The sequence below is a fragment of the Rhincodon typus genome, chromosome 4 (genome assembly GCF_021869965.1).
Source record: "Rhincodon typus isolate 14 chromosome 4, sRhiTyp1.1, whole genome shotgun sequence".
Taxonomy (NCBI): Eukaryota; Metazoa; Chordata; class Chondrichthyes; order Orectolobiformes; family Rhincodontidae; genus Rhincodon; species Rhincodon typus.
Genome location: NC_063335.1, coordinates 10907162 through 10935125, shown reverse-complemented (window position 1 = coordinate 10935125; position 27964 = coordinate 10907162). Strand labels below are relative to the sequence as shown.

Here is a 27964-nt window from a genome sequence, read left to right as displayed (position 1 = left end):
CAGAACTTTTAAATATTTTTAAGCCAGAGGTTGATTGATTCTTGATTACCAAGGAGATGAAAGATTATTGGAGATGTGAAGGAATGTAGAGTTGAAGTTTAAATGAGATCAGCTATGATCTTATTGAATCGTGAAACAGGGTCAACAAACCCAATGGCCTACTCTTGTTCCTTGTTTGTACATTACAATGATCAAAGTGTAAGCCTTCCAGTAATTAGATCAGTATGTGAGAAAGTGTTTTCTGTTTCAACATTTGCTAGCCTTCAATTTCCTGTCCATTGATTTCAATAAACGGGAAGTCATGTGCCAGTGAGTACAGAAACAAAAATTCTGACTAGTTCTGTATCTGTATTAGATTTCATTAATATTCAGAATACAGTAGCTATGTCCTTGTCTTTAAATATTAGCTTTCAATAATGCATTATTTTATACTCACAGTAAGGTTAGCCACCAGTGTTTTGGGATCATCTATAAAGAAAGGTTAACATAAAGCTGTAAAATGAGGAGATCCTAATGGGTTACTGAAGAAACAAGCTTTACCCAACTTAACTATATTCACAACTAATCAAAAACCAAAATGCAGCCATAACAAATATATCTTACAAGCAGCACAGTCTTAGAACAACAATACAAGCGTGTTACCGCAAGTTATGAGGGCACATCTTACAAATTCTAATGCAACAATTGCTTATCGGTAACTCAGGTACATAGATCAACACACCTTAAAGGATTTACTGTCCAATATTTTTAATGTACAGAAAATCCTGCATGACCTGCTTACCTCTTTATCCAAATTTTGGCTATGTTGTCTCATCATGCCATACTTCCTGAAAGGAACTGGGATTCATCAAATCATTCTTGTAATAACAGCTAAATGATAGCACGTTGGAATTTTGCACTGAATACACAATAGTCAGCAACATTTCTATCAGTAGAAAAGAGTGGCTATTTGTTCATTCCAATTATAAGATATAGCTGTTCAGGTTCCTAAGATTTAAAATGAGCATCCACAGACATACTGGAGTCGTTGCACATGTCAAATAAGACTGGATGACACTGTTTAGCCAAACTGACCAATCTACGTAGCTTTGCCCTGAATTTTCTGTCAGTTTCTATTTGTAGGAACTGAGAAACCTGGGACCTTTCAACAATATTTCCCAATGTAACTGCAGCATATTGGTATTAAGTACACAGTCAGCAACAAAATTATTTGGACTGAAATGTAACATAGTGAATTGTGCACCATGCAGGCATTCCGAGGCCATCATTTATAACCCACCCCTTATATATGTGGAAGATGCTAAGGATACGGTCAAACTGGCTTTCCTTCTTGTTGGTTCTCTCATAGCCTGCTGTAGATGTATCCCTCCAACCTGGTCTGCTTGGGGTAAAAGCGCTACCAAACCACTCTTGTAAATCAAAAGCAAATATTAAGGAAATCGGCTCTCTCGCCAATTTACTTACATCTGGGATTGTTACTGTATCTGGAGCGAATACGTCCCAGAGTTCCAGGGTACAGGATGATGTCATCAACAGTAGAGAGATAGTTACTCAAAAATTCTGTTCTTTCACAGCTTGCATCTTCCATTCCTTTAAAATAAACCACAAATACCATGAAGTTATCTTTTCTTCCTGAAGATCAATATGCGACTGCAGATCAGATTCAGTCGGGTTTAGCTGTGCTCAAACAGTACCTCATACACTGATGTATTCTAGATGGCTGCTGAGTGCATTGCCAAGGTTATATATGTTTAATATCGGGCATTGGTAGAGATCACTGGCTGTGGCAATGTGAAGAAAGCTACTGGATGTCCATTCTTAGCAGGATCGTGTTTGAAGCAGGATAATCCATCTGATGCTCAGACTATTTGCATTGTTCCATCTTTTACAATGAGCGAAAGGAGTGAGGATGTCAAGGAGGTCTCCAACAGCAGAGGCAGGGTGTCTGGTATTTATGCAACATATACAGACACAACACGTAGTCTTGTAATACAACCAGTGAGAAGTAATTTGTATTGAAATTCAGGAACAGCAAGTCCCACTAGAGATTTTTTTAACATGGTGATTTCCACAAAAGAAGGCAAAGACTACTGAAAACAATCTTTCAATGTTCTTTTTGTTACAAAAAGGATCTGAACAAAAGTTCCATTTAAATCTTCACTTTCTTTGTATAAATCCTTCCCTTAAATTATTGTGCACTTATATAGGGATAAGTAACCTAATCTGTTTAGCCACAGCAAAAAAACTGGAAACCAGAGCTCATGCTAGCCTTTCTAATACTTCTGCCTAATTCAGTGGTATTTATTAAATATCATTTCATAATTTATTCTATCAATTGATGGGCTCTTGTAGCATATTGGTGTGTCATAGAATCCCCACAGTGCATAAAGAGGCTATTTGGGCCATCAAGCTCGCACTGACCCTCCAGTTAGCGTCCCATCCAGACCCACACTTCCCACTCCTATAACCCTACATTTACCATAGCTAATCCACCTAGCCTACACATTCCTGTACACTGTGGGTAATTTAGTATTATCAATCCACCGGCACATCTTTGAACAGCGGAGAGGAAACCAGAGCACCCAGTGGGAAACCCACATGAACACGGGGAGAACGTGCAAACTCCACACAGACATTCACCTGAGGCTGGAATCGAACCCGGTGCTAACCACTGAGCCACTGTGCTGCACTATTTCTGGGCCAGAAAATCCAACTTCAAGTCCTACCTGCTCCAGAAGTGTGTCATAACGTCTGAACTGGTCAATAGGAAATATTTGTATTTTAATTGAATTTGTTTGGCATTTCAGTTCCAGCATTCTTACTTAAATCCAAAACGCTGATTTGAAAATGGTTGTTCCTAGTTATAATGGTTTACCTTAGTTTGTTTGTCTAATTGCCTTTTCTTTCTGTGCCTTTTCTTTATTTCAAGATTCCACTGAGAATTAAGTGACTTATAAATTTCAATGGGTTTTCCTACCCATGCTTCAGAAAATTTGGATGGAATTGTAATATTCACCTGCTTATACTGAAAAATGGAATTAACAGGTTCTGGAAGGGTATGGGATACTTTGTTCACATTTGGAGAGATAATTTGTATAAAGCTAAAAGCAACAAATTAAAGAGGCATCACTGCTCCAATTTCTCGTTTGTTATTCTTAATTGGACTAATTGGATACCCAGCCGATCTCAATGCACCGAAGTAATACACACTTCTTGACCTGCCACCAATGAAACAGTCAATTAATGGCCATTTCAGCCCTCAATCCTCCTCTGGTCCCTTTAACCTGCCTTCTCAGCATGCAAGAAAAATGGCTGCTTTCCTGACAAGGCAACTAGCCTGACCTGTCTGCTGGGTTTGGGGCAGCCTCCATTTTCTAGAATCATAGAATCCCTACAGAGTGGAAACAGGCCCTTCGGCCCAACAAGTCCATACCTACCCTCACAGCATCCCCCCCAGACCCATCCCCCTATAACCCATCTAACCTACACATCCCTGAACACTATGGGAAATTTAGCACAGCCAATGCACCTAGCCTGCGCATCTTTGGACTGTGGGAGGAAGCTGGAGCACCCGGAGGAAACCCACACACACACGGGGAGAATGCGCAAACTCCACACAGTCGCCCGAGGGTGGAATCGAACCCGGGTTCCTGGTGCTATGAGGCAGCAGTGCTAACCACTGAGCCACCGTGTCATTCTAATTGTCTCAGTCTGGGGGCAGATGCATGGGGCAACAGTACAGCTGTTGAAAGCCACCATCCAGCCATTGCCTTTGAGCCCATTTTGCCCTGTAACCCCTCAGGGATTGCTTGCTGGCTTCACAGCAGCTACACAGCCTATGCTCCAGTGACACCCTCCAGCCCCAAGGCTGCTGGCCTCTGATTTGCTGGCAGCTTCAGGTGGGGTGGGGCTTCAGTGGCGAGGCTCCTGTCTGAATGAAAATCTCTCTCTAACTAATTGGTACTTGATCTGAGAAGCTGTCTCAATGGTTGGGGTGAAGAGTTAATGAAGTTGCTTGCCCCAGCACTTTGTCCAACGAGTACTAAATACAGGGTATTACGTCAATTACCAATAAAAAGGTTTTCTGATAACTTAGTTTTACATTCTTTCCTTTAGGCAGGTAGCATTGCTTTGGGAGATTTTGCCGGAGGTCCTCATGACAGTACTTGCAAGGGGTCTTCACGAGGAAGTTTCACATGTTTTAATGATTGTGACATAGAACTACCAGTTGCACACTCACTAGTTCTGCAGAGTAACTCCTCATCATGCCCACTTATCTGAGCACACAGCTTCCACACCGTCCCTCAATCTACACACGCACACACATAAACACATTACATTTTCCAAGCTCCGTAACATCTGTGCTCCTACTTAAATCATGTAACTGTTGTTTCTCCTCACTTAGGAGATCTTAAAAGATCTGTTGCAAAGTTAACAAGAACTTGAAATGAAACAGCACTGAAGTGAAACTGATTCTGTTGCTACAAAACATAAATAAAATACTCTGGATGCTAGAAATCAGATACAAAAACTGAGAAGGCTGGGAATACTCAGCTGGCCAGCTGGCAGCATCTGCGGAGAGATAAAAACGGAGTAAACATTAACATCACCGTCATGAAGTCAATTCTCTTTGTCTCTCCACCATCAATGCCAGAGCCACTGACTCTCTGTGCATTTGTCATTCATTCGTGGGATGTGGGCATCACTGGCTTGACTAGGATTTATTGCCAAGTCCAAATGCCCTGCAGAAAGTGGTGGTGAACAATACTCCCTATAACTTTCTTTTTTGGTATGCAGACCTCCAAGAACTTCTAAAATCAGAAGTGAATGTGTCAGCCACAAGGTCGAGAGGGAACATTGTTGGTGAGCTACCACCTTGAACTGCTGCAGTCTTTGTGCTGTAAGGCCACCCACAGTACTGTTAGGAAGAGAGTTTCAGGATTTCAACCCAGCAACAGTCAAGGGACACAATATATTTCCAAACCAGGATGGTGTGTGGCTTTGCAAATGGTGGTGTTCCCACCCATCTCCTGCCTTGTCCTTCTTGATGGTACATGTCACAGGTTTGAAAGGTATTATCGAAGGAGCCTCAACAAGTTGCTGCAGTGCATATTGTAAATGGTACATACGGCTGCCACCCTACTTCAGCGGTGAATAGGTGCCCAAACAAATGGGCAGCATTATCCTGAATGGTCTACAGCTTCGTTGTGTGTTGTTTAAACTGCCCTCATCCTGGCAAATGGACAGTATTCCATCACAATCCTAACTTGTGCCTTGTAGAGGGAGACAACAAGATGCAGAGCTGGATGAACACAGCTGGCCAAGCAGCATCATAGGAGCAGGAAGGCTGAAGTTTCGGGCCTAGACCCTTCATCAGAAGGAGGGCTGAGAAGGCTGGGAATACTCAGCTGGCCCAGCTGGCATGTAGAGGGAGGATAGGCTTTGGGGAGTTCGGCGGTAAATGAATCACTGCAGCTTTCATAGCCTCTGACCTACTTTTGTGGGCATCATATTTATATGGCTAATCCAGTGTAGTTTGGTCAATGGTAAGACTCAGAATGTTGATGGTGGGGCATTCAGTGATGATAATGCTATTGAATGCTAAAGCAAGCTGGTTAGATGCTGTTTTATTTGAGATGGTTCTTGTCTAGCATGAATATTACTTGTCACTTAACAAGCTAAGCCCAGTTATTGTCCAGGTTATCCCGCACATCAAGCTGCTTCAGTAACTGAGGAGTTATGAATGGTGCTAAACATTGTGCAATCATCGACGAGCATCCCCACTTCTGACCTTACAATGCAGGAAAGGCCATTGATGAAGCAGGTGAAGACGGATGACCTCCAAAAACCACAACCATCTTCCTTTCTTCTCAATATGACTCCATCCAGCGGAGACTTTTCCCTGATTCCTGTCGACAATGGATGCCAGTACTACTTGATACCACATCAGTCAAAAGCAATCTTAATGTCAAAGGTAGTCATTGCCACTTCCCCTTTCTAGTTCAGTTCTTTTGTTCATGTTTGAGCTAAGAATGTACTTAGGTCAGACGTTGTGTGGGCATGTCAGAACCAAAATTGAGCATCAGGTCATTCCTAAGAAAGTATTGCCCTGATATCACTACTGGTGGTGACCCCATCCATCACCTTGCTAATGATTGAGAGTAGACTGGATGCTCATTGTCTGATTTGGATTTGTCCTGCTTCTTAAGTGTTGATTTATACACTCCAAATCTGTCAGGCACAACTTACATGTTTTACAAATGAAATGATACAAATGTTGCTTTATAAGTGTTATAATGTCATGAAATAAAAACAGAAAGTGATGGAGAAACTCAGCAGGGCTGGCAGAATCTATACAGAGAGAAACAGAGTTAACGTGTCAAGTCCAATATGATTCTTCTTTGGTGTCCAGACCTGTTGAACATCTCTAATACTTACTGTTTTAGTTCAGAGCTCCAGCATCTGCAGCATTTTGCTATTACTTTATAAGATAATCATTGGAGGTGACTCACTGTTGATCACTTCTTTATTTTAAACCACAAGTGAAATTCAGGAAGGATGCATTTCGAGAATCTTTATTAATTTGTTGCTCATTCACTTATGATGACACAAAAAAAATCAACATCTCTGCTACTTTTTGAGGAAGGTAAGAAGTTCAGCATCTAAAAGTTCATATGGCGTAATAACTTACCATGATCACCAAGAAAGATGATGTTGACACAACGATGCAGTTTCATCTGTTTGAGTCCATCCATCAGTTGCCCGACAATTCTGTCAGTTGTTCTAAGAGCATCAGTAAGCTAAACATTTAAATAGAAACAAAAACATCTGATTTCTTTTAATTAATTTATAAGGCTATATTATAAGCCAGTCCTCTGTTTAATATAATAATTTATAATTATTTGACAGTACAGAACTTGAGTATTACTGAAAAAAGACATTTTGTGGAAGCATTTTGTCTTGCACTCATCAGGACATTAGCAAGAAATACCAATGAAAATAAAAAACAATCCTTTTACACTTTATGAGAATAGAGCATATGATTGGCTATCAAATGGACTATGATTGGTAAAGACATTGCCATGGAGAATGCACCCATTAAATAATGACCGAAGTTAACTACCAAGTTTTGTTTAAATTTTAATCCAGGCAGGTTGGCTGTGATTGATCAAGGTATTGCCTTGAGAAATGAACCAGAGGCTGAGCAACCATTCTTTAACCAAAATAGAGTAATTATTCATTTAAACAAGCACTCCTTTCAGCATGCTAAACGTAGTCATAAACTATGAACCAACATTGGGGGAGAAATTCTTTTTTTTTGTCTTCATATTTCATATTAGTTGGGCACAGAGTATACTGATTTAATGACAAAAAGAAGAAACTGACAAAAATTTGATGAAAAATAACTCCATTTATTGTAATCTGGAGATTTTAAATGGATTATAAAGGTTAATTTGTGAATGATGATGGAAGGATCATTAAAACTGCACATTTAAGGGTAGAAGGAATATTTTAAAATAAGGTGCAAAGTGCATTTCAAGAGATAAAATATTTTCTCAAGTTTTACACAAAGACACATTTCATCAGAGCAGACCAACTCTCCTCCATACTCTTCAACAGCTGAACACAAGTAATGAATAGAACATGAATGAATAGAAAGTCTTGCAAACAATAAATTAGCTGACCTCAAATTCCCATATCACAAAAACTGCGATGTTATAACACTTTTCTTGGACAAAGTGTGGAACAACAAGACCAAGAACACTAAATGGTGAGTCTATCAAGACTGTCTTCTCAGTGTACTCCTCGACATTAATTAAAGCAGAATAAAAAGGCTGAACAAGTTTCCATTATTGCTGTCTCAGTCATTTCCTCAAAGTCCCTTGATAAGACAATGTCACCAACTTTGAGATCCTAGAACATACTAATTTCATCACAATACAGTCATTGCTCAGGACTCCTGTAGTGCAGTGGTACTGTCCCTACTTCTGGGGCAAAAGTCCTACCTGAAGTTGTCCCCCAGTATGGCCGAACAAGTTGACTAAAAATAACTACACTCATTGCTAAGCTGACATCACCTGTGGTTTTTCGGGCAAATTCATCAGACTGATGATGGTTGTATACCTAAAGACCTTCTCTACGATGAACTGCCCTTCGGGTCATTACCTGGTGGATCTCTATTACCTACAAGAAAGATGTGAACATGATCGACATCGTTGTGGACAAATGGGAGACAACCGCTAGTGAACGTGACGTCTGGACTGTTTGGAGGGGCCTCACACAAGACGAACAGAAAAGAACAGCTCAGCGGATTAGGAAGCCAAGAGAAAACAGAGAGCAGTAAACCCTGCCCTTTTTTTCAGCTCAGTGTCTTCCTCTGCAGCAAATGTGACAAAGACTGCCACACCTCAGCAGTGTGCCTGAGTCATACCAGGCAATTTTTAACATAGAATTGACCACCAAGACGCAAACCATCATCGCACAGGATGGAAGACCACCTGAGACTCCTTCCATAAGGAAATAAACCAAAAGCACCACACATAATCCAAAGCTGCACTGAATTCAACCACAACTTTTAAAGTCCGTAAATTGAGATTAATCCCAAGCAGTCAATCATTACTAAAAGTCACTATTCAAACAAGTTAGAGTCATAGAGTCATACAGTCATAGAGATGTACAGTATGGAAACAGACCCTTCACTCAATGCAATGACCAAGAAAGGCAAGTATACCAAATGCCTTCTACCTGCAACTCTACTTTCAAGGAACTATGAACCTGCACTCCAACATCTCTTCATTCAGCAACACTCCCCAAGACCTTAGAAATAAGTATATAAGTCCTGCCCTGATTTGTCTTTCCAAAATGCAGCATCTCACATTTATCTAAATTAAACTTTATCTGCCACTCCTCGGCCCATTGGCCCATCTGATCAAGATCCCATTGTACTCTAAGGTAACCTTCTTCACGATCCACTACACCTCCAATTTTAGCGTCATCTGCAAACTTACTAACCAGTCCTCCTATGTTCACATCTAAATCATTTAAATATATGACAAAAAGCAGTGGAGCAAGCACCGATCCTTGTGGCACACTGCTGGTCACAGGCCTCCAGTCTGAAAAGCAATCCTCCAATACTATCCTCTGTCTTCTACCTTTGAGCCAGTTACGTATCCATAAGGCTAGCTCTCCCTGTATTCTATGTGATCTAACCTCGCTAACCAGTCCACCATGAGGAACCTTGTTGAATGCCTTACTGAAGTCCATATAGATCACATCCATGACTCTGCCCTCATCAATCTTCTTTGTTACTTCTTTAAAAAACTCAATCAAGTTAGTGAGACAGGCAAAAGCCATGTTAACTATCCATAACCAGTCCTTGCCTTTCTAAACACATGTAAATCCTGTCCTTCAGGATTCCCTCCAACAACTTGCCCACCACCAATGTCAGGCTTACCGGTCTATAGTTCCCTGGCTTCTCCTTACCACCCTTCTTAAACAGTGGCACAACATTAGCCAAGCTCCAGTCTTCCACCACCATGTCTGTGGCTGTCAAAGATTCAAATATCTTAGCAAGGGGCCCAGCAATCACTTCCCTAGCTTCCCATAGAGTTCCAGGGTACACCTGATCAGGTCCCAGGGATTTATCTACCTTTATGCATTTTAAGACATCCAGCACCTCCTCCTCTGTAATATGAACATCTTTCAAGATGTCACTATTTATTTCTACATGTTCTATATCTTCCATATCCTTCTCCACAGTAAACACTGATGCAAAATACTCATTTAGTATCTCACCCACCTCCTGCGGTTCCACACGTAGGCGGCCTTGCTAATCTTTAAGGGGCCCTATTCTCTCCCTAGTTACCCTTTTGTCCTTAATGTATTTGTAGAATCCCTTTGGATTCTCCTTAACCCTATTTGCCAAAGTTATTTTATGTCCCTGTTTTGCCCTCCTGATTTCCCTCTTAAGTACTGCCTTTATACTCTTGCAGGGATTGACTCGATCCCTGCTGTCTAAAATATATGCTTCCTTCTTTTTCTTGACCAAAACCTTGATTTCTCTAACCACCCAGCACTCCCTACACCTACCAGCCTTGCCCTTCATCCCAACAGGAACATACTGTTTCTGGACTCTCGTTGTCTCATTTTTGAAGGCTTTCCATTTTCCAGCCGTCCCTTCCCCTCCGAACATCCATCCCCAATCAATTATTGAAAGTTCTTGCCTAATACCGTCAAAATTGGCCTTTCTCCAATTTAGAACTTTAACTTTTAGATCTGATCTATCCTTTTCCATCACTATTTTAAAACTAATAGAATTATGGTCACTGGTCCCAAAGTGCTCCCCCACTGACACCCCCACTGACACCTGAGTCACCTGCCCTGCCTTATTTCCCAAGAGTAGGTACATCTACAACATGAATCAGAAAATTTTCTTGTGCACACTTAACAAATTCCTCTCCAAGCCCTTAACACTATGGCAATCCCAGTCCATGTTTGGTAAGTTAAAATTCCCTGCCATAACCATCCTATTGTTCTTACAGATAATTGAGACCTTCTTACAAATTTGTTTGTCCATTTCCCGCTGACTCATGGCGGGGGGGCTATAGTATAATCCCAATAAGGTGATCATCCCTTCTTATTTCTCAGTTCCACCCAAATAACTTCCCTAGACATATTCCCAGGAATGTCCTCCCTAAGTACAGCAGTAATGTTATCCTTAATCAAAAACGCCATTCCCCCTCCTCCCTTGCTCCCCTTTCTATCCCTCTCATAGCATCTATGCCCTGGGCATTAAGCTGCCAGTCTTGTCCATCCCTGTCTCTGTAATTGCCATGATATCCCAGTCCCATGTTCCCAACTATGCCCTGAGTTCATCTGCCTTACCTGTTAGGCCTCTTGCATTGAAATAAATGCAGTTTTATTTATCAGTCCTACCTCGTTCTCTGCTTTGTTCCTGCCCGCCCTGACTGACTGACTTACTCCTTTGCCCAATTGTATCAGTCTCAGACTGATCTCTTTCCTCACTATCTCCCTGGGATTTCCCCTCCCCTCACTAGTTTAAATCCTCCCGAGCAGCTCGAGCAAATCTCCCTGCCAGCATATTAGTCGTCTTCTAATTCAGGTGCAATCCATCCTTCTTACACAGGTCACTTCTAACCCAGAAGAGATTTCAATGATCCAAAAATGTGAATCCTTCGCCCCTGCACCAGTTTTCAGTCACACATTCATCTACTCTAGCCTCTTATTCCTACCCACACTAGCTTGTGGCACAGGGAGTAATCCAGATATTACTACCCTCCAGGACCTCCTTTCTAAATTCCTTCCTAACTTCCTCTTTCCTTTCCTCAGAATCTCATTCCTTATCTCTTCTGATGTCATTCGTTCCAATGTGTACAACAACGTCCTGCTGGTCTCTCTCGCCTTTGAGAATATTCTGCACCCTCTCTGAGATTTCCTCAATCCTGGCACCAGGGAAGCAACACACCATTCTAATGTCTTGCTGCCGGCCACAGAAATGTCTATCTGTACCTCTGACTAGAGAGTCCCCTATCACAATTAGTTGCTTAGAACCTGGTGGACCCCTCGTTACATTAGAGTCAGTCTCTGTACCAGAAAGCTGGCTGTCAGTGCTACATTCCCCTGAGAGTTCGTCACCTCCTACATTTCCCAAAACAGCTATTTGTTTGAGAAGGAGATAGCCACAGGAGACTTCTGCACGACCTGCCTCCGTCTCCTACCTTTTCTGCCTGACCTAGATCTTCAGTTTATCTCCCTCCCTGCAACTGCCATCCATCATACCCTTAACTCCTGTAAATTCCTCATTGCCTCTGACTGCTGTTCCAACAGATCCATGTGATCCGATAGGATTCGCAGCCATGCACACTTCTTGCAGACCTAATCATCAGTAACATGGAAACTCTTCCTAGTATCCCACATCCAACAGGAAGAGCACATCATTCTATGAAAGACCATCTTTGCACTTTAATCTGCAGACCCGGAAAATAGCACAGTCTTACTGCTCTAAAAGCACTGCTCAGGTTAACTTAATACCTCTGTTTTTTATTTTTTAAAGTTTAATGAAGAGACAGATGTCAATAAAAACATGCAATCAAAAAGAACCCACTCTGCTCACTATTTTAGATTTACAAAAAAGCTAATCACATAGCTGCTCCCCTACTGTGATCTCTCCATCCAGATTTCTCCAAGGTCAGCTGTGAATTTTGCTGTTTGTTTATTTTTCTTAGACGAACTCGATGTCCGGAGGTACTTGAAATCAAACAGCAGAGGCAGTAGCTGTGAAGGTTCACTGCTGGGTCAGACAGCAGTGTAGGTTTCTCTCTCTGTTCGTTCACTTCCCACCATGTGGTCACTACCTTTGTCTCCCTTCCTCCTTTCTTAAAGTGTCATTGTTTTGATCTTTTTTCCCCCCAAAGTTCCAAAACAATGCAACAGCTTATAAAACAGTAATTACCACTCCTAGAATGAGGAAATCAGCTCCAACATTGAAAATACCTCAAAAAAGGAGCAGCTCTTACAGCTACAAACTTTTTCACATTGCCTGTCTTGGATTACCCAGAATCCTCTTCTTTTATATCATTAACAATAATTCCTATTAATGAGACTACACTGTCTGCTTTGATGATTAAGGTGAATCTTAAGGCTTTAAGATCCCTCAAGCAATAAAGTTTTTCACTTTAGTTGAATGCTTTTCAGAGATTTAAACACAAGGCCTCATCCTTCCAGCTGCCCTGCGCAGTAAATCACTATTTCGCCATTATCCAATTACTTTATGATGAACAAGTTGCTCAAAGTGATTAAAGTCATTTCATTATTGTTTCTATGACCTTTCCTTCCTGAATGCTCACATCTCCGTTTTGGAGAGTAATCTTCAATTCCTGGATACTCGATGGTAATCCCAGAGAGTGAGCGACTGTTCTGCTCAAAGAAGAGGAAGCCAAGTGTCACATTGTCATGGGTAACATCCATCTCTCACTCAATACCACGAACACGAATGTATTGTTACGTCAGCAAGTTTATCTTTTATGTGGTGGTTCTCAGATAGCTTCCAGCTCTGGGTCAGCTCAACCTAACTGTATCCTTCACTCACAGAAATGAATAAACAGAAAATAAGTCAACTTCACTTAAACATTAAAAATTAAACGTGGTGGTACCAATGAACTGATGACTTGAAAATAACCGAAGATAGAACCGGAGATGAAATTGATTGTAGCCAGGAGGGGAAAGCAAGCTTAGCTCATTTTACACCTTGCCTGACTTTCTTTTCCATTATCGTTTTTTTGATTGACCTCAACAGAAACTACTCAACTACACTAAATGGAGCTGTTTTGTGCTTCTAGTTAAGACCAATTTAATTTTCTTGTATTTGTGCAATATCTCTCATTACCTCAGGGCTTCACAAGTAACAAATTATTTTTGAAATGCAGGCCAGAATGCTATGCCTGCCCCGCGGAGTGGGCTGCAAGGTGAGCTGAGGCAATTAAATCATGTGGAAGGGATGGGAGGCTGTGCCCATCACCTAGGTGCCCAGCACCTTTCTGAAGAAGGATCTAGACCCGAAACGTCAGCTTTCCTGCTCCTCTGATGCTGCTTGGCCTGATGTGTTCATCCAGCTCTACACCTTGTTACCTACCCACTTTTGCTGGTTCTCTGTCACCAGAGGGACGGATATTGGGCAGTCTGCTCATCCTTCAAGCAATTAGGTGCATAAGAACATAAAAATAGGAGTAAGAGAAGGCCATTCAGCCCATCAAATACACCCCGTTATTCAATGAGATCATGGAAAATCTTCTAATTCAACACCATCTTCCTGCACTATCCCCGTATCGTTTGATGTTTTTAATATGTAGAAATCCATTGATCGCAGTCTTGAACATATTCAACAATTGGGTTGTCACAGCCCTCAGTGGCAGAACATTCCAAAGATTCCTCGCCTGCTGAAAGAAGGAATTCCTTTTCATCTCAGTTCTAAACAGCCTCCTCCTTTTTCTAAGACTGTCCTCTGGTTTTAGACCCTCAACGCAGGGAAAACATCAATTCTGCATCTAATTCTTCAGCACTGCATGAGTTTTGTATATTTGAATCTGATCATCTCTCATCTTCTAAACTTGCAGTTTATTTAATCCTTCCTCATAGGACAATTCATCCATGCCATGAATTAACTTGATGAACTTTTACTGCACTCTCTCATTGCCAAGTACACTTTTCCACTGTTAAGGAAACCAAAACTGTACACAACATTTCCATGGATTGCCTCACTAAGGTTCTTTATACCTTCAGCAAGACATCTTTACTCCTCTTCACAAACTTTCTTGTATTAGAAGCAATTTGCCTACTTAATTGCTTATATCCGCATGTTCACTTTCAGTACTTCATGAACAAGAAGGTCCTTTGATGTTAAACACTCCCCTACCACTTACGCTTAAGAAACACTCCATGCTTCTGTTTTTCAGACCAAAGTTGTTAATCTCACATTTTTCCATATTGTATTCTATCTGCCAAACGTTTTACACACTCACTTAGCCTCCCCAAATCCCCTTAAATTATCTTTATATTCTGCTCACACCTCAAACTTCCAACTAGTTTTGTGTAAACTAAAAATTTAGAAATATTACATGTAATCCAAACTTCCAAATCACTGACTTGTATTATGACTTGATGAAACCCTTGCAGTACCCATTGTTATGGACTGCCAATCTGAAAAGGACCCATTTATTCTAATTATCTGATTTCTGACCACTAACCAGTTCACAAGCCATGCCAGTACGTTCCCTAAAGTCATATGTATTCTAGTTTTGTTTACTATATTTTTGCATGGGACCTTATCAATAGCTTTCTTAAAGTCTAAATATATCACATCTACCATTTCCCTCTTAGAATTCTGAGGATATAACTAGCAGAATAGATAACAGGTTTGCCAAATGTGATTTCCTTGTGTGATATCGTTGTACCACAAGAGTCCTCAATCCTATCATGATATTTCCACTAATCCTAATGCTGCTGAGACAGGATGACTGCCAGCTATCAGAACAGCCAGAAACAGGGAAGTTAAATTATGGAAGTTAAGTGCCTGGCAACTGATAAATCTGATCATGCTTTCAGGCTAGTACCTGACATTTCAGCCAATCAGCAGAACTGGTGCCTTCAAGAAAAATTCCTGTCACAATCACTGATATAAGGAAATGTGGAAGCCAATTTGAACACGTGGAAAACACAGCTTCTTCAAATAATCACAGAATCTATTACAGTCAATTGAATAGCCACTCAAAAATGTTAGCTGCTAAAGTGCAGCCACTCCCTCAGTATTATACTGCCCGATCTGCCCTCTGAGCCAGGTGGAACTGATCTTATGGTATATTCAAAGAACTGTAGAAAATCCCTCCTGCTGGACTGGTCTACCTTTATCCCTCAATCAAAAACTGGATCATTTCATCATTTGCCTCATTGCTGAATGTGGAATCTTGTATGGGGATCACCTACACTACAAGAGGAAGGGATCCTGTGGTGCAGTGGCAGTGTCCCTATTTCTGAGCTGGGAGACTTAGATTCAAGTCCCAACTGTTCCAGAGGTGTGCAATATCATCCCTGAGTATTACAATTAGAATCTAGCTACACTACAACAGGTCTGCACTTCAAAAGTACTGAACTGACTGTGAAGTTATTTAGTCTGCCCTGAGGATATGAATATAATTTTATAAATATGAATCTTTTCATTCATTTTTATACAGCGTTCACATTCAATCTTTGAAAATGTATCAGTAAAATGAATTTGACCAGGAGCCAGTCACTTCAATTTATTATAGTTTATTTTTAAGGAAAAATAAATTGCCAGATTTTTGTATCAAATAAATCTTCAGCACCAGTGTGTTAACAGCAGTGCCTCCCCTAAGCCCCCGTCCCCAATTTCCAATTGCAGGTTGCCTACTTATAAAGTGAGAAATGGAAAAAGCCAACATTTGAAAATCCCCACCAACAGTAATATGAAATTTACCGTCCTCAATTAATAGTCCTTCCTGGCCTGGCAAGCAGTAAGATTCATCAAGCGTGTTGCACAAATATAGCACAATATTTAATCATAAGAGGTACAGTATATTACATTAAGAGCTTAATAAAAATGGATAATTATTGAGAAAGAGGAAATCAGAATATGATTGCTTAATTCTCAGACTATCCTCAAACTGATGTACATGGTCAGCATATCCTACTACTACCTTTTTATGCAATCAGGACCTTTGGAAAGCCACCATGGAGCAAGCAAGAACAAAAAAAGCTTTTTTCGAGAAAACCACAACATCTGGTTGACATTAGCAATTCATTTCTCTCAGTAGCACAAGGAACAGGTGTTACACATATGGAAAGGTTGAACTCCATGAGTTCCCCAACCTAATATTAATATGCTTTACTAACCTCGGAGCTGAATGGTCCAAATCTGTGACCGTAACCATCTGGTTGCTCTGAATAGAAGGCATAGACATAGGGCCTAAAATTGAAGCAAGTGTTAAGACAGTGAATATTTTTTGTTTGAATCTGGTTATGTTTTCTTTACTAGTGGAGCTTCTGTCAAATGTTTAAACGGCGGAAGTTGATATTGAATGTGTCAATTTTCTTACATCTTAACTATCCAGCTATTGATCTCTTTACCCACATTGTCCTGGAACTCTCTGTCCCCACGTCACTGCAAGCACACATATCTTTTTGCATTGTGGTAGGACTAGTAAGTTCCTCAGAAATTTGGGTTTTCAACAATTACCATTTGAACAATTTTTACAATTACACAATCAAACAATCCAATGCATATACTTCTCATCTTTGTTCTACTCTCTTAAATTGTTTTTCTTTCAAATATTGTCAGGGAGAAAACCTGCAAATACTGATACACTCACTGCAAGTGTTGACACCATCACCCTTTGAGGAGACCTTATCAGCATTAGGTAATCAAAAGAGTCCTTCATCAGTACAGGGAAAATTCTACACAGTTCATAGTCTGCTTTACCCCTTTATATCTGTTGACTAATTTACTGCATGTTTCCAAGATTTTCTGCTCTCTATCATTAGATGTGTGTTAGATAGGCAGAGAGTCAGAGGAGAAATTAATGGAAAGTCAATCTGATCCAAATATTCAAGGTTATCTTTATTGATATTAGTAACGAGGCAAAATAGTGCAACAAAGGTACAAGACAGAAAAATAATTATTTATATATTAAGCCAAAAGGTCACATATCCTGAGGCAGATTATAATCAGCTGAGAAAAATGATCAAATATTATTACACACTTTAAAGGAGAGTAAGAAATTTAAACTTCTTCAAAAACAATATGTTGCCAAATGTCACTGTGTGTACCTAATCATTAACTTTGAATTAGCTTTATTGTCACGTACTCAAGTGAGTAGTAAAAAATTTACAATTTGCCATATTACAGCACTATCTTAGGTACAAGATACCTAGGTACAGATTCTTCAGTACAACTTCTTAGAAAAAAAGTTAGAAAAATAAAAAAAAGCGTCCTGCAGTACAGATCGTAGGAATAAATTAGAAAATAGAGAGAAGTTCAGAACAACAGTCCTAACAATTGTTAGTGAAGATTTTCTTGATCACAATTTCTATCAAATTCATAAATACCATATTTTAGAACACCAAGATGATTTCATGATATATCTCAAAGAATTAGTACAGTGTAGGAGGCCATTCAGCCCATCATTTCCACACCAGCTCTCAGAGCCTTTTGATTTGGTGCCCAGCTCATTATTGAAAAGGAAACAATCATCCAGTGCCCTCTTGAATGCCTCAATCGAACCTGCCTCCACCACACTACCAGACACTGCACTCCAAATCCAAACCACTCGCTTTGTGAAAAGTTTTCTCTTGCTTCTTTTGTAAAATACTTGAAAACTAAAGTCTCTGGTTCTTAATCCTTTTACGAGTCGGAATAGTTTCTCCCTATCTGCTCTATCCAAAGCCCTCATGATTTTGAAAACCCTACCAAATCTCCTCTCAGCCTTTACTTCTCTAAGGCACACAGTTCTCTAGTCTATCGTCTTCAATGTGGCTGCCAGTACATGAGTCAGTCCACACACTAATACATTGCATAATCTAAAAATAAATCCAGGGAAACAACAACATTCACTTACTGGAACTCCTTGTTTGGTCCCACTAACCAACCCATCCATTTAGCAAGAATGATGGGAGAGTAGGGAATAGTACTGAGTAGGCTATTTGTTTCGATAAATAACGTAATTAATAGATTAATGGCACAGTTTAATCTTTGATGTCTTCTAAGTTGTGCAGCATTTCTATTGCAGAATCTCTTTAGAAAGAATACCTTATGTCCTGGGTGCTATATAAATCACAGAATGTATTTTGTAGGTCAGGTCCCAAGAGCAGCTAAAGGCACAAAAAGCATGCCTGTAAAACTGTCAGTATTTGGCATTACTTTTGAGCGGGTTCCACACTCTATCTTCATCGATAGAGAGGAAAATCTGTACTGACAAACAATGCAGAAATATTTTACTTTCTTTTTACAGTATAGTTGTATCATTCATTCCAGAAGGGTAGCCTCTAACACTGTATCTAATCTGATTATTTGACATTATTTACAGCACCAACACTGATGACAGATGCATTATAATGAAGATGAATTATCAACATTTCTACTTTACGAGAATTGATAACAGTTAAGTGATTCAGATGAGATGGTAACAATAAGCATTCAAAGAACTAGTTATCCCAAACTTGAAGTGGAAACATAAAACCAAAAAATATTTTACAAGACAGCAAGAGGTCATTCAGTTCTTCATATCAGTGTTGACATTCTGCTCCAGCAGATGAAAATTAATATAACTGCCATACTTTTACCCAGGAGCCAAGTATGCTTCACATACTCATCCAGTTCTCCGGTAACAGGTGGAAAGATATCTGCCTTAACCATTCGATACCTCAATAACACTGTATGTAAGGAAATTTTTCCTAAACTTGCTCCTGAATTGTTAAGTTTTAATTTTAAATTGATGAACGTTTATTACTAACTCACCAACCAGAGGGAATATATTTCTGTATTCATTCTTATCAAGCTCTCATAGTTTTATTTAAAAGCACTTTATCAAATTTCCTTTTAACTTTGCTTTGCCATAATTAATATAAGTCCAGTATCACATTCCTTCCTCACATCCGTTTTCTTTCACATTGCCAGCTAGAATTTTCACAAATACCCTTTTTATTTTCAAGATTTCCTTTTTCATTATCAACTAGGCTTTTTAAATTTCTCATGATTTTGTTTATTATTAGCCACACCTTCCTTGAATGCAACACCAACACTTTGCTCTCAAAATGCCCCCACCATCACTGATCAAATGGTTTCCAGGAAATCTCTGGGCAGTGTAAAGGGGGAAGACAAGTCTATATTTTATTCATTTATGAGATGTGGGTCATTGCTGGCAGGGCCAACATTTATTACTCATTCATAATTATCCTTAAGGAGATGGTAATCAACATCTGCAGATCATGCAGTGTAGGTACACCCCAGTGCTGTTAGGGAGAATTTTCAAGATTTTTACCCAGCAACAGTGAAGGAATGGTGATTTAGATCCAAGTCAGGATGGTGTGTGGCTTGGAAGGGAACTTGTAGATGGGAATGTTACCATGAGTCTGCTGCCTTTGTCTTTTTAGAAGTAGAGTACATGGGTTTGGAAGGTGCTGCTGGGCAAAACTTTAAGAATTGTTGCAGTACATTTTGTTGATGATACACACAGCTGTCAGTATACACTGGTGGTGAAGACAGTGAACTTTGAATGTGTTAGATTGAGTGAAAATTAAATGGGCTGCCTTGTCCTGGATGGTGCGGAACTCCTGGAGGTAAACTTATCCAGGCAAATTCCATCACATTCCTCACTTGTGCCTTGTAGGTGGTGGATAGACTTTGTTGAGTCAGGACTGGGATTACATATTGCAGGATTCCCAGTCTTTGACCTGTAATAGTATCCAGAGCTGGTCCAGTTCAGTTTCTGCTTAATGGTGCTCCAGGATGTTCCTTTATTCATTCATGGAATGAGGACATCACTGGCCAGGCAGCATTTGTTGCCCATCCCTAATTGCCCAGAGGGCAGTTAAGAGTCAATCACTTTGCTGTGGGTCCGGAGTCACATGTAGACCAGGTAAGGATGGCAGTTTCTTTCCCTAAAGGGCATTAGTGAACCAGATGGGTTTTTCCCGACAATGGATTCATGGTCATAATTAGATTCTTAATTTCAGATATTTATTGAATTCAAATTCCACCATCTGCCGTGGCGGGATTCAAACCCATTATCTGGGTCTCTGGATTAACAGTCCAGCGATGATACCACTAGGCCATCGCCTCCCCCTGATAGTGGGGAACACAGTGATGATAGTGCCATTGAATGTCAAGGGGAAATTGTTGAATTCTCTTTTTTGGAGATGGTCATTGCCTGGAATTTGAGTGGGATGAATGTGATTCATCAGTCTAAGCCTGAATGCTGTCCAACCTTTATTGCATTGTGACAAGGAGTACTTAAGTATTGTGCAATCGTCAGTGTACACCTCCAGCTTTGGCCATATGATGGAGGGAAGATCAATGACAAAGCAGCTGAAGATAGTTCAGCCTCAGACATTACCCCGAGAGCCTCCTGTAAAGGTATTCTATGGTTGAGAAGACTGGCCACAACAACTACAAACATTTGCCTTTATGCTAAGTATGACTCAAACCAGTGAAGAGTCTACCCCAATTCCAACTGGCTCCAGCTTTTCTGGGACTCCTTGATGCCACATTTGACCAACTAATGTCAAGGGCAGCCACAGTCATTCCCCCTTGAGTTCAGCTCTTCTTTCCATGTTTGGACCAAACTTGTATGAAGTCAGGAGTTGAGTGGGTATGGTGGAAGCCAAATTGAGCAGTGAGCAAGTTAATGTTGAGTACATGGCAACTAACAGCACTGTTAATGACACTTTACATCCCTTTACTGATGACGTGGAGTAGACTGATGGAGCGGTGTTACACCTGTTTGAATTTGTCCTGCTTTCAGTGGGCAGGACATATGTGAACAATTTTTCACATTGCCAGATAGACACCAGTGCTCTAATTGTGCTGGAACAGTTTTGCTATTTCCAGAATGGTATCTGGGTCCAGAACAGTTCACTGTGCTTTCAGCTCCTTCTTGATATCACATGGAGTAAACTGAATTGGCTGAAGACTGGCTTCCATCATACTGGGCACCTCAGGAGAGAGCCGAGATGGATCATCAAGATGGTGCAAATGCTTTAGTTTTTAAATTTTGTTCTGATGTGGTGGGCTTCTTCATCATTCAGGGTGAAGATATTTGTGGATCCTCCTGCTGTAAGGACTTTTTTATTGTCCAACACCATTCACAATTGACTGTGACAAGACTCCAGGTCTTAGATTTTATCTGCTGGTTATGCTATCCCTTAGATTTAGTACCTGTTGCTTACACTGTTTGACCAGCAAGTTGTCCTGTGCTGTAGCTTCACCAGGATGACACCTCATTTCATTGGTTTGCCTGGTGCTACTCTTTGCATGTCCTCCTAAACTCTTCATTGAACCAGGGATGATCCCCTTGCTTGATTCTAATGGTGCAGTGGGGTTATGCCAGGTCATGAGATCACGGACGGTGGTTGAATGCAATGCTATTCCTGTTGATGGTCCACAGGCAGCATGGATGTCCCTGTTTGAAATGTATCCTATTCAGCACCAAATGGTAGTGCCACTCGACATGATGAAGTGTATCTTTATCCAAGGTCTGGGTGGTAATCAATCCTACTCAGGTGGTCATATATAGATATGTCTGCTACAGGTAAATTGAAGAGGATGAGGTCAAGTATTTTTTCCCTTTTGTCAGTTCTTTACCACCTGCAACAGCCCCAGTCTAATAGCTTATCCTTTAGGATTGGGGCAGCTTTGTCAGCAGTGGTACTGCTGTACCACTCTTTGTAATGGAAACTTAAGTTCCCCACCCACTGTACATTCCATTTGCTTGCCACCCTCAATGCCACCCTCCAAAAGTGCACTGGTTTGGGGGAAGTGTATTGAGATGGACAGGAAACTGGTTGGTAGAGAGGAAACAGTGAGTAGGAATTAATGGGACCTTTTCAAATTGGCGTTGGCTAGTGGGGTGCCACAGGGATCGGTGCTGGGACCCCAGCTATTCACAATATGTATTAATGATTTGGATGAGGGAACAAAATGTAACATCACCAAGTTTGCAGATGATACCAAGTTGGCTGGGAGGGTGAACTGTGATAAGGATGCAGAGATCCTTCAGCATGATCTGGACAGGTTGGGTTAGTGGGCAAATCAATGGCAGATGCAGTATAATTGGGATAAATGTGAGGTTATTCACGTTGAAAGCAAAACCAAGAAGGCAGATTACTACCTGAATGGCTGTAAATTGGGAGAGGGGAGTGTGCAGCAGGATCTGGGTGTTCTTGTGCACCAGCCGCTGAAGGTAAGCATGCAGGTGCAGTAGGCGGTAAAGAAGGCAAATGGTATGTTGGCCTTCATTGCGAGAGGTTTCGAGTTCAGGAGCAGGGATGTGTTGTTACAGTTGTACAGGGCCTTGGTGAGGCCACACCTAGAACGTTGTGTGCAGTTTTGGTCTCCTTTTCTAAGGAAGGATGCTCTTGCTCTCGAGGGAGTGCAGTGAAGATTTACCAGGCTGATTCGGGGGATGGCGGGTCTAACATATGAAGAGGAATTGACTAGGTTAGGATTGTTTTCGCTGGAGTTTGGACAAATGAGGAGGGATCTCATAGAGACTTATAAAATGCAGCGAGGGTGTTCCCGATGGTGGGTGTGTCACAGGACGAGGATTCGGGGTAGATGATTTAGGACGGAGATGAGGAGACATTTCTTCACCCAAAGATAGTGAGTCTGTGGAATTCATTACCACAGGAAGTAGTTGATGCCAAAACATTGAATGTATTCCAGAGGCGACTAGATATAGCACTTGGGGCGAATGGGATCAAGCGTTATGGGAGAAAGCAGGATTAGGCTATTGAGTTGGATGATCAGCCATGATCGTGAAGAATGGCGGAGCAGGCTCAAAGGGCCGAATGGCCTCCTCCTGTTCCTATTATCTAAGTTCATATGTTTCTATGTTTCCAAGTGGTGTTCAATATCAAGGGAAACTGATTCATCAACGGAGGGGTGTGGTAGATGGTAATCAGCAGAAGGTTTCCATGCTACTGTTTGACTGATACCATGAGACTTCATGGTATTCAGAGTCAATGTTGAGGAATGCAAAGGCAGTTTCCTCACAAATGTATACCGTTGTGATGCCACTTCTGCTGGATCCATTCTGCCAGTGCAACAGGACATATCCAGTGATGGTGACGGTGGTGTCTGGGACATAGTCATACTCATGGAATCATTACAGATAATGTCAGGCTGTTACTTGACTAGTCTGTGAGACAGCCCTCCCAATACTGGCACAAGCCTCCAGGTGATAAAGAGGGCAGCACAGAATCCACAGGGATATGTGTGCTATTGTTACTTTCAGTACCTTGATTGTTTCTGGGGTGTCCGTTCAGTTTCATACCTGTATTTAGGCTTGGTCATACTTAGCTACAAATGAATGGCAAGCTAGGCCATTTCACAGAGTTATTAAGAGTCAGAGTCAATCAAATTACCACGGATGCAGAGTTGCATGAGGGTAAGGGCGGCAGTTTTTTTTTATACAAAGGGCGTTAATCATCCAGATGATAGCAAGAACTACAGATGGTGGAGGTGGGGACAACACCATATAGAATCCCTACAGTGTGGAAACAGGCCCTTCGGCCCAACAAGTCCACACCGACCCTCAGAGCACCCCACCAAGGCCCATCTCCGTACAACCCACCTGATCTACACATCCCTGAACACTACGGGAAATTTAGCATGGCCAATGCACCTAGCCTGCGCATCTTTGGACTGTGGGAGGAAACCGGAGCACCCAGAGGAAACCCACACAGACACAGGGAGAATGTGCAAACTCCACACAGACGGTTACCCGAGGGTGGAATCAAACCCTGGACAACGCTGTGAGGCAGCAGTGCTAACCACTGAGTCACCATGCTGCCCAAAATAATAGACAACACAGTATGGAGCTGGAGGAACACAGCAGGTCAGGCAGCATCAGAGGAACAGGAAAGCTGATGTTTTGTGACCTGCTGTGTTCCTCCAGCTCCATACTGTGTTGACTATTAGTCATCCGGATGGTTGTTTTGACACCATCAACAATGGTTCATGATCTCCATCAGATAAGCTTTTAATTCCAATTAAATTCAAATTTCTCTATCTACTGTGATTGGATTCAAACTCACACCCTCAGGACAATGACCTGAGTCTCTGGATCTCTAGTTCAGTGATGATACCGCTACTCCACTGATTCCCTTAATCCTTCTTTCACTGTTATAATTGGAACTGCATAAAACTGGACAGAGTCCTGTTACTATTAATCAATTTATTTAGAAAAATTGATTATTTTACCTTAATTTAGCCTTACGCTCATAACAAGGTCCTCAGTATTAAACTAGCCACGTAGATGTCTTTCATGTTTCTTATGATGCAAAGTGAAGAAATGCCAGTTTTATTATTTTTGATTTCATTGTAAAAGTTATAATTCAGCAAATAAAAAAAATCATAGGTTAACTTTAAAGTACAAACTACTAAGTAATATTTACCTTTCATTATCTGGCAACTTCAGCCATTGAAGTATTGTGAACACCCTTTGCTCGTGGGGAATGATACTGTAACCAGCAAAAAAAAACACATTGCATTTCATTTAGAGATTTTTTAAAACGTGATTTTACACCTAGCTTTAAAGTAAATTACTGGAAAATATCCAGTTACCATGAGGTTGGACACAAAATATGGTCAAAGATCAATTTCTATCTTATTTGGGCAACAGAGAAATGACAGAGGAGAGAGTGATTGCAAATATCTGAGAATAGAACAAGCAAAACAATGTGGGCAGACTGCAAAGCAATCAAGTTAGAGACGATGAGTCACAGAAGACATACAACAGAGTTAAACTAAAGTAAATTGCAATCATATTAGGAAGTGAAACAAAGGGCTAAAAATATGTTCACATTGTGCAGCTTTAAAACAACGCCATGCAGACAAGCCTAATTCCAAAGGGGCATAATGTGCCAAGGGTCACACACGTAGTGGTCAGTGCTACTGTGTGCCATCAAGAAGATGAATGAAATAGTTCTTTTTAGCCTGGCATGTCAGTAAAATTAAAACTGAATAGAGGCAAAATACCTTACTCACCTAATTGAACTAACAGGACAGAAAACAATACAACAGAACAACAACACTAAAGCAACAGATGTCTGTGCTATTTTTAATTTCACTTAATTTACTTATTTAATCATTTAGTCATTTAAAGACACCTTTGGCCCACTAATACATTTGGTGTTGAAAGAAATTAAATAAAACTATTACTTACACAGGCCAGAAAAATGTGCCAGCCTTCACAGCTTGATTGACAGTGGTCACCCAGATCTAGCATGACATGTGAAATCAAGTTAGAATAAAATTCAACTTGGAAAAATAAAAAAAATTATTAAGATCACATATATCTTTTAAGGAAAGTGAGAAAAGTAGATGTTTTTGCAATGTAAGAAAAGGCTTATGTTCAAATTTAATCTAACACAGATTTTAAAAATTTGTTCTTGAGATACCGAATTTCTAGTAAGGCCAGCATGTATTCCCCATCATTAGTTCCCTTGTGGTGTTGGTCGTGGGTTCTTTCTTGAATCATTGCTGTCAAGGTTCTCCAGTGTTTTGGAGGGAGTTCCAGGATTTTGGCTCGGCTATGACAAAAACAGCACTGTACTGATTCATTTCCTAGTCAGAATTATGTGTGATTTGAAGTGGAACTTGGCGATGGTGATGTTTCCAAACGCCTACTTGCTCTTGGCCCTCTAAAAGATAGCATGTTTGAGAGGTGTTGTCAAAGAACTCTTGGCAAATTGTTGCAGCGCATCCTGTAGCTGGTGCACACACAGACACAACCATTTTGTCCATCACTGGTGCACTGTAAGGTGATGGGTGGACTGTTGATCTAGGGGACTACTTTGCCCTGAAGTGTGAACAAAAAAACGAAAGAACTGCAGATACTGGAAATTTGAAACAAAAACAGAAATCGCTGGAAAATCTGAGCGGGTGACCACTTCACAGAATACCTGTGTTCTGCCTGCAGAAAAGATCCTGAGCTTCCAGTTGCCTGACACTTCAACACACCACCCTGTTCCCTGGCCAACATCTCCGCTGCAGTGCTCCAGCGAAGCTCAGCGCAAGCTGGAAGAACAGCAACTCATTTTCCGCTTGGGATCCCTGCACCCTTCAGGACTTAATATTAAGTTCAACAATTTTAGGGCTTGAGCACCTCTCTCCACGCTTTCCCCACCCTCACACCAAGCCTTGTCATTACACTGGCTGTTACCACATCTTACCCACTGTCAACCACTAACTGTCCTCATTAGTAGCTTCTCATTCCCCCAAACTGACCTTTAACCACTCTTTTGTCTGTCCAGCTGTGTTTCTCTCTCTTTGGGCTATATTTCTACCTATCTTTACTCCCCCTACACGACCCCCCCGCCCCCCCCCCACCCCCCCCCCCCCCCTTTCTTTACAAAATCCGTCCTTTTCCCAGCAACCATCAGTTCTGAAGACGGGTCACTGGACCAGAAACTCTGCTTTCTTTCCACAGATACTGCCAGACCTGCTGAGATTTTCCAGCAATTTCTGTTTTATTGCCCTGAAGTGTGTTGAGTCTCAAGTTGTCCCAGTTATACTCGTCCATCCGCTTCCATTGGACAGAAGAAACAAAAGTTTGAAAACATGTACCAACAGATTTAAGGACTGTTTCTGCACCCTCTCTATAGCTGTAACACTATATTATGCATTCTGTGGTATTATCCTGAAATACTTCTGTTAGATATGATTTCATAGAATCATAGGATCCCTACAGTGTGGAAACTGGCCCTTCAGCCCAACAAGTCCACACCGACCCTCAGAGCATCCCCCCAGATCCATTCCCCATAACCCACCTAATCTACACCTCCCTGAACACTAAGGGCAATTTAGCATGGCCAATCCACCTAGCCTGCACATCTTTGGACTGTGGGAGGAAACCGGAGCACCCAGAGGAAACCTACGCAGACACAGGGAGAACATGCAAACTCCACACAGACGGTCACCCGAGGGTGGAATCGAACCGGATCCCTGGCACTGTGAGGCAGCAGTGCTAACCACTGAGCCACCATGCAAGCAAAACAATACTTTTCACTGTATCTCAGTGCATGTGACAATACTAAATCCAATCAAATATTATAAAACGATCAAAAGTGTTGTTGAAATGACAATCATTCAGGGAACTGGCAAATATTCCATCACATAGTTGACTTGTGCTTTTAAAGTAAAAGAATCTTTGGGGAGTTAGGTGTTGAGACATCGACTCAATATCCAGCCTCTGATCTGGCCTAGTTACCATGACATCTATGTGGCCAATCCAATAGTTACCAGATCTACAAATGTTATAAGCCATTCTAGATAAAATCCATAAATTAACCTGAGTGAGAATTTCCCCCACTTGCCACGCAAATACTTCAGCTCAATTTATCCTCAAGGTGAGAAGCAGGCCATTTCCTGATCTTGTGATTCCCAACCTCCTGCCCAGCAATATCCTCCCATGGTATGTTCATTGTGCTATAGTAGGAATGGTGTTGAACTGGGGCTGCTGCTTCTGGAAGCATGCTCAGGGTGGAAAAAAAGAGGAAGGAGGATGTCTAAGCAAGCTTGTCCAAAGACCCCCATTCACTGGGACATTGTCCCACTGGACCAGCTGTCGTGGTACATATAGGCACCAATGATATAGGTAAAAAATGGGATGAGGTCCTATAAGCAGAATTTAGGGAGTTAGGAGCCGAGTTAAAA

The 27964-nt window shown here is 41.1% G+C and overlaps 2 protein-coding genes across 4 annotated transcripts in view; one reads left to right on the top strand and one right to left on the bottom strand.

Annotated features, from left to right (window-relative positions):
- enpp2 (ectonucleotide pyrophosphatase/phosphodiesterase 2) overlaps positions 1 to 27964 on the bottom strand; it is a 105398-nt gene that overhangs the window by 38688 nt on the left and 38746 nt on the right. For both annotated transcript variants that reach the window (XM_048595807.1, XM_048595806.1), the window contains exons 10-15: positions 25473 to 25528; positions 24703 to 24768; positions 16426 to 16498; positions 6692 to 6800; positions 1465 to 1590; positions 437 to 468 (exon numbers count right to left, since the gene is read on the bottom strand). In XM_048595807.1, the coding sequence (XP_048451764.1) occupies positions 437 to 468; positions 1465 to 1590; positions 6692 to 6800; positions 16426 to 16498; positions 24703 to 24768; positions 25473 to 25528 (462 nt within the window). The remainder of the gene's footprint in view (positions 1 to 436; positions 469 to 1464; positions 1591 to 6691; positions 6801 to 16425; positions 16499 to 24702; positions 24769 to 25472; positions 25529 to 27964) is intronic.
- The window catches only part of LOC109934864 (CCN family member 3-like), a 133709-nt gene that overhangs the window by 68272 nt on the left and 37473 nt on the right, over positions 1 to 27964 (top strand). Inside the window, exon 6 of one of the 2 annotated variants that reach the window (XM_048595809.1) lies at positions 2930 to 3075. The exons of the other annotated variant lie outside the window; for it this stretch is intronic. The gene's annotated coding sequence lies outside the window, so the exon portion shown is untranslated. Of the gene's footprint in view, positions 1 to 2929; positions 3076 to 27964 lie in introns of those variants that run through there. 2 annotated transcript variants of the gene reach the window in all.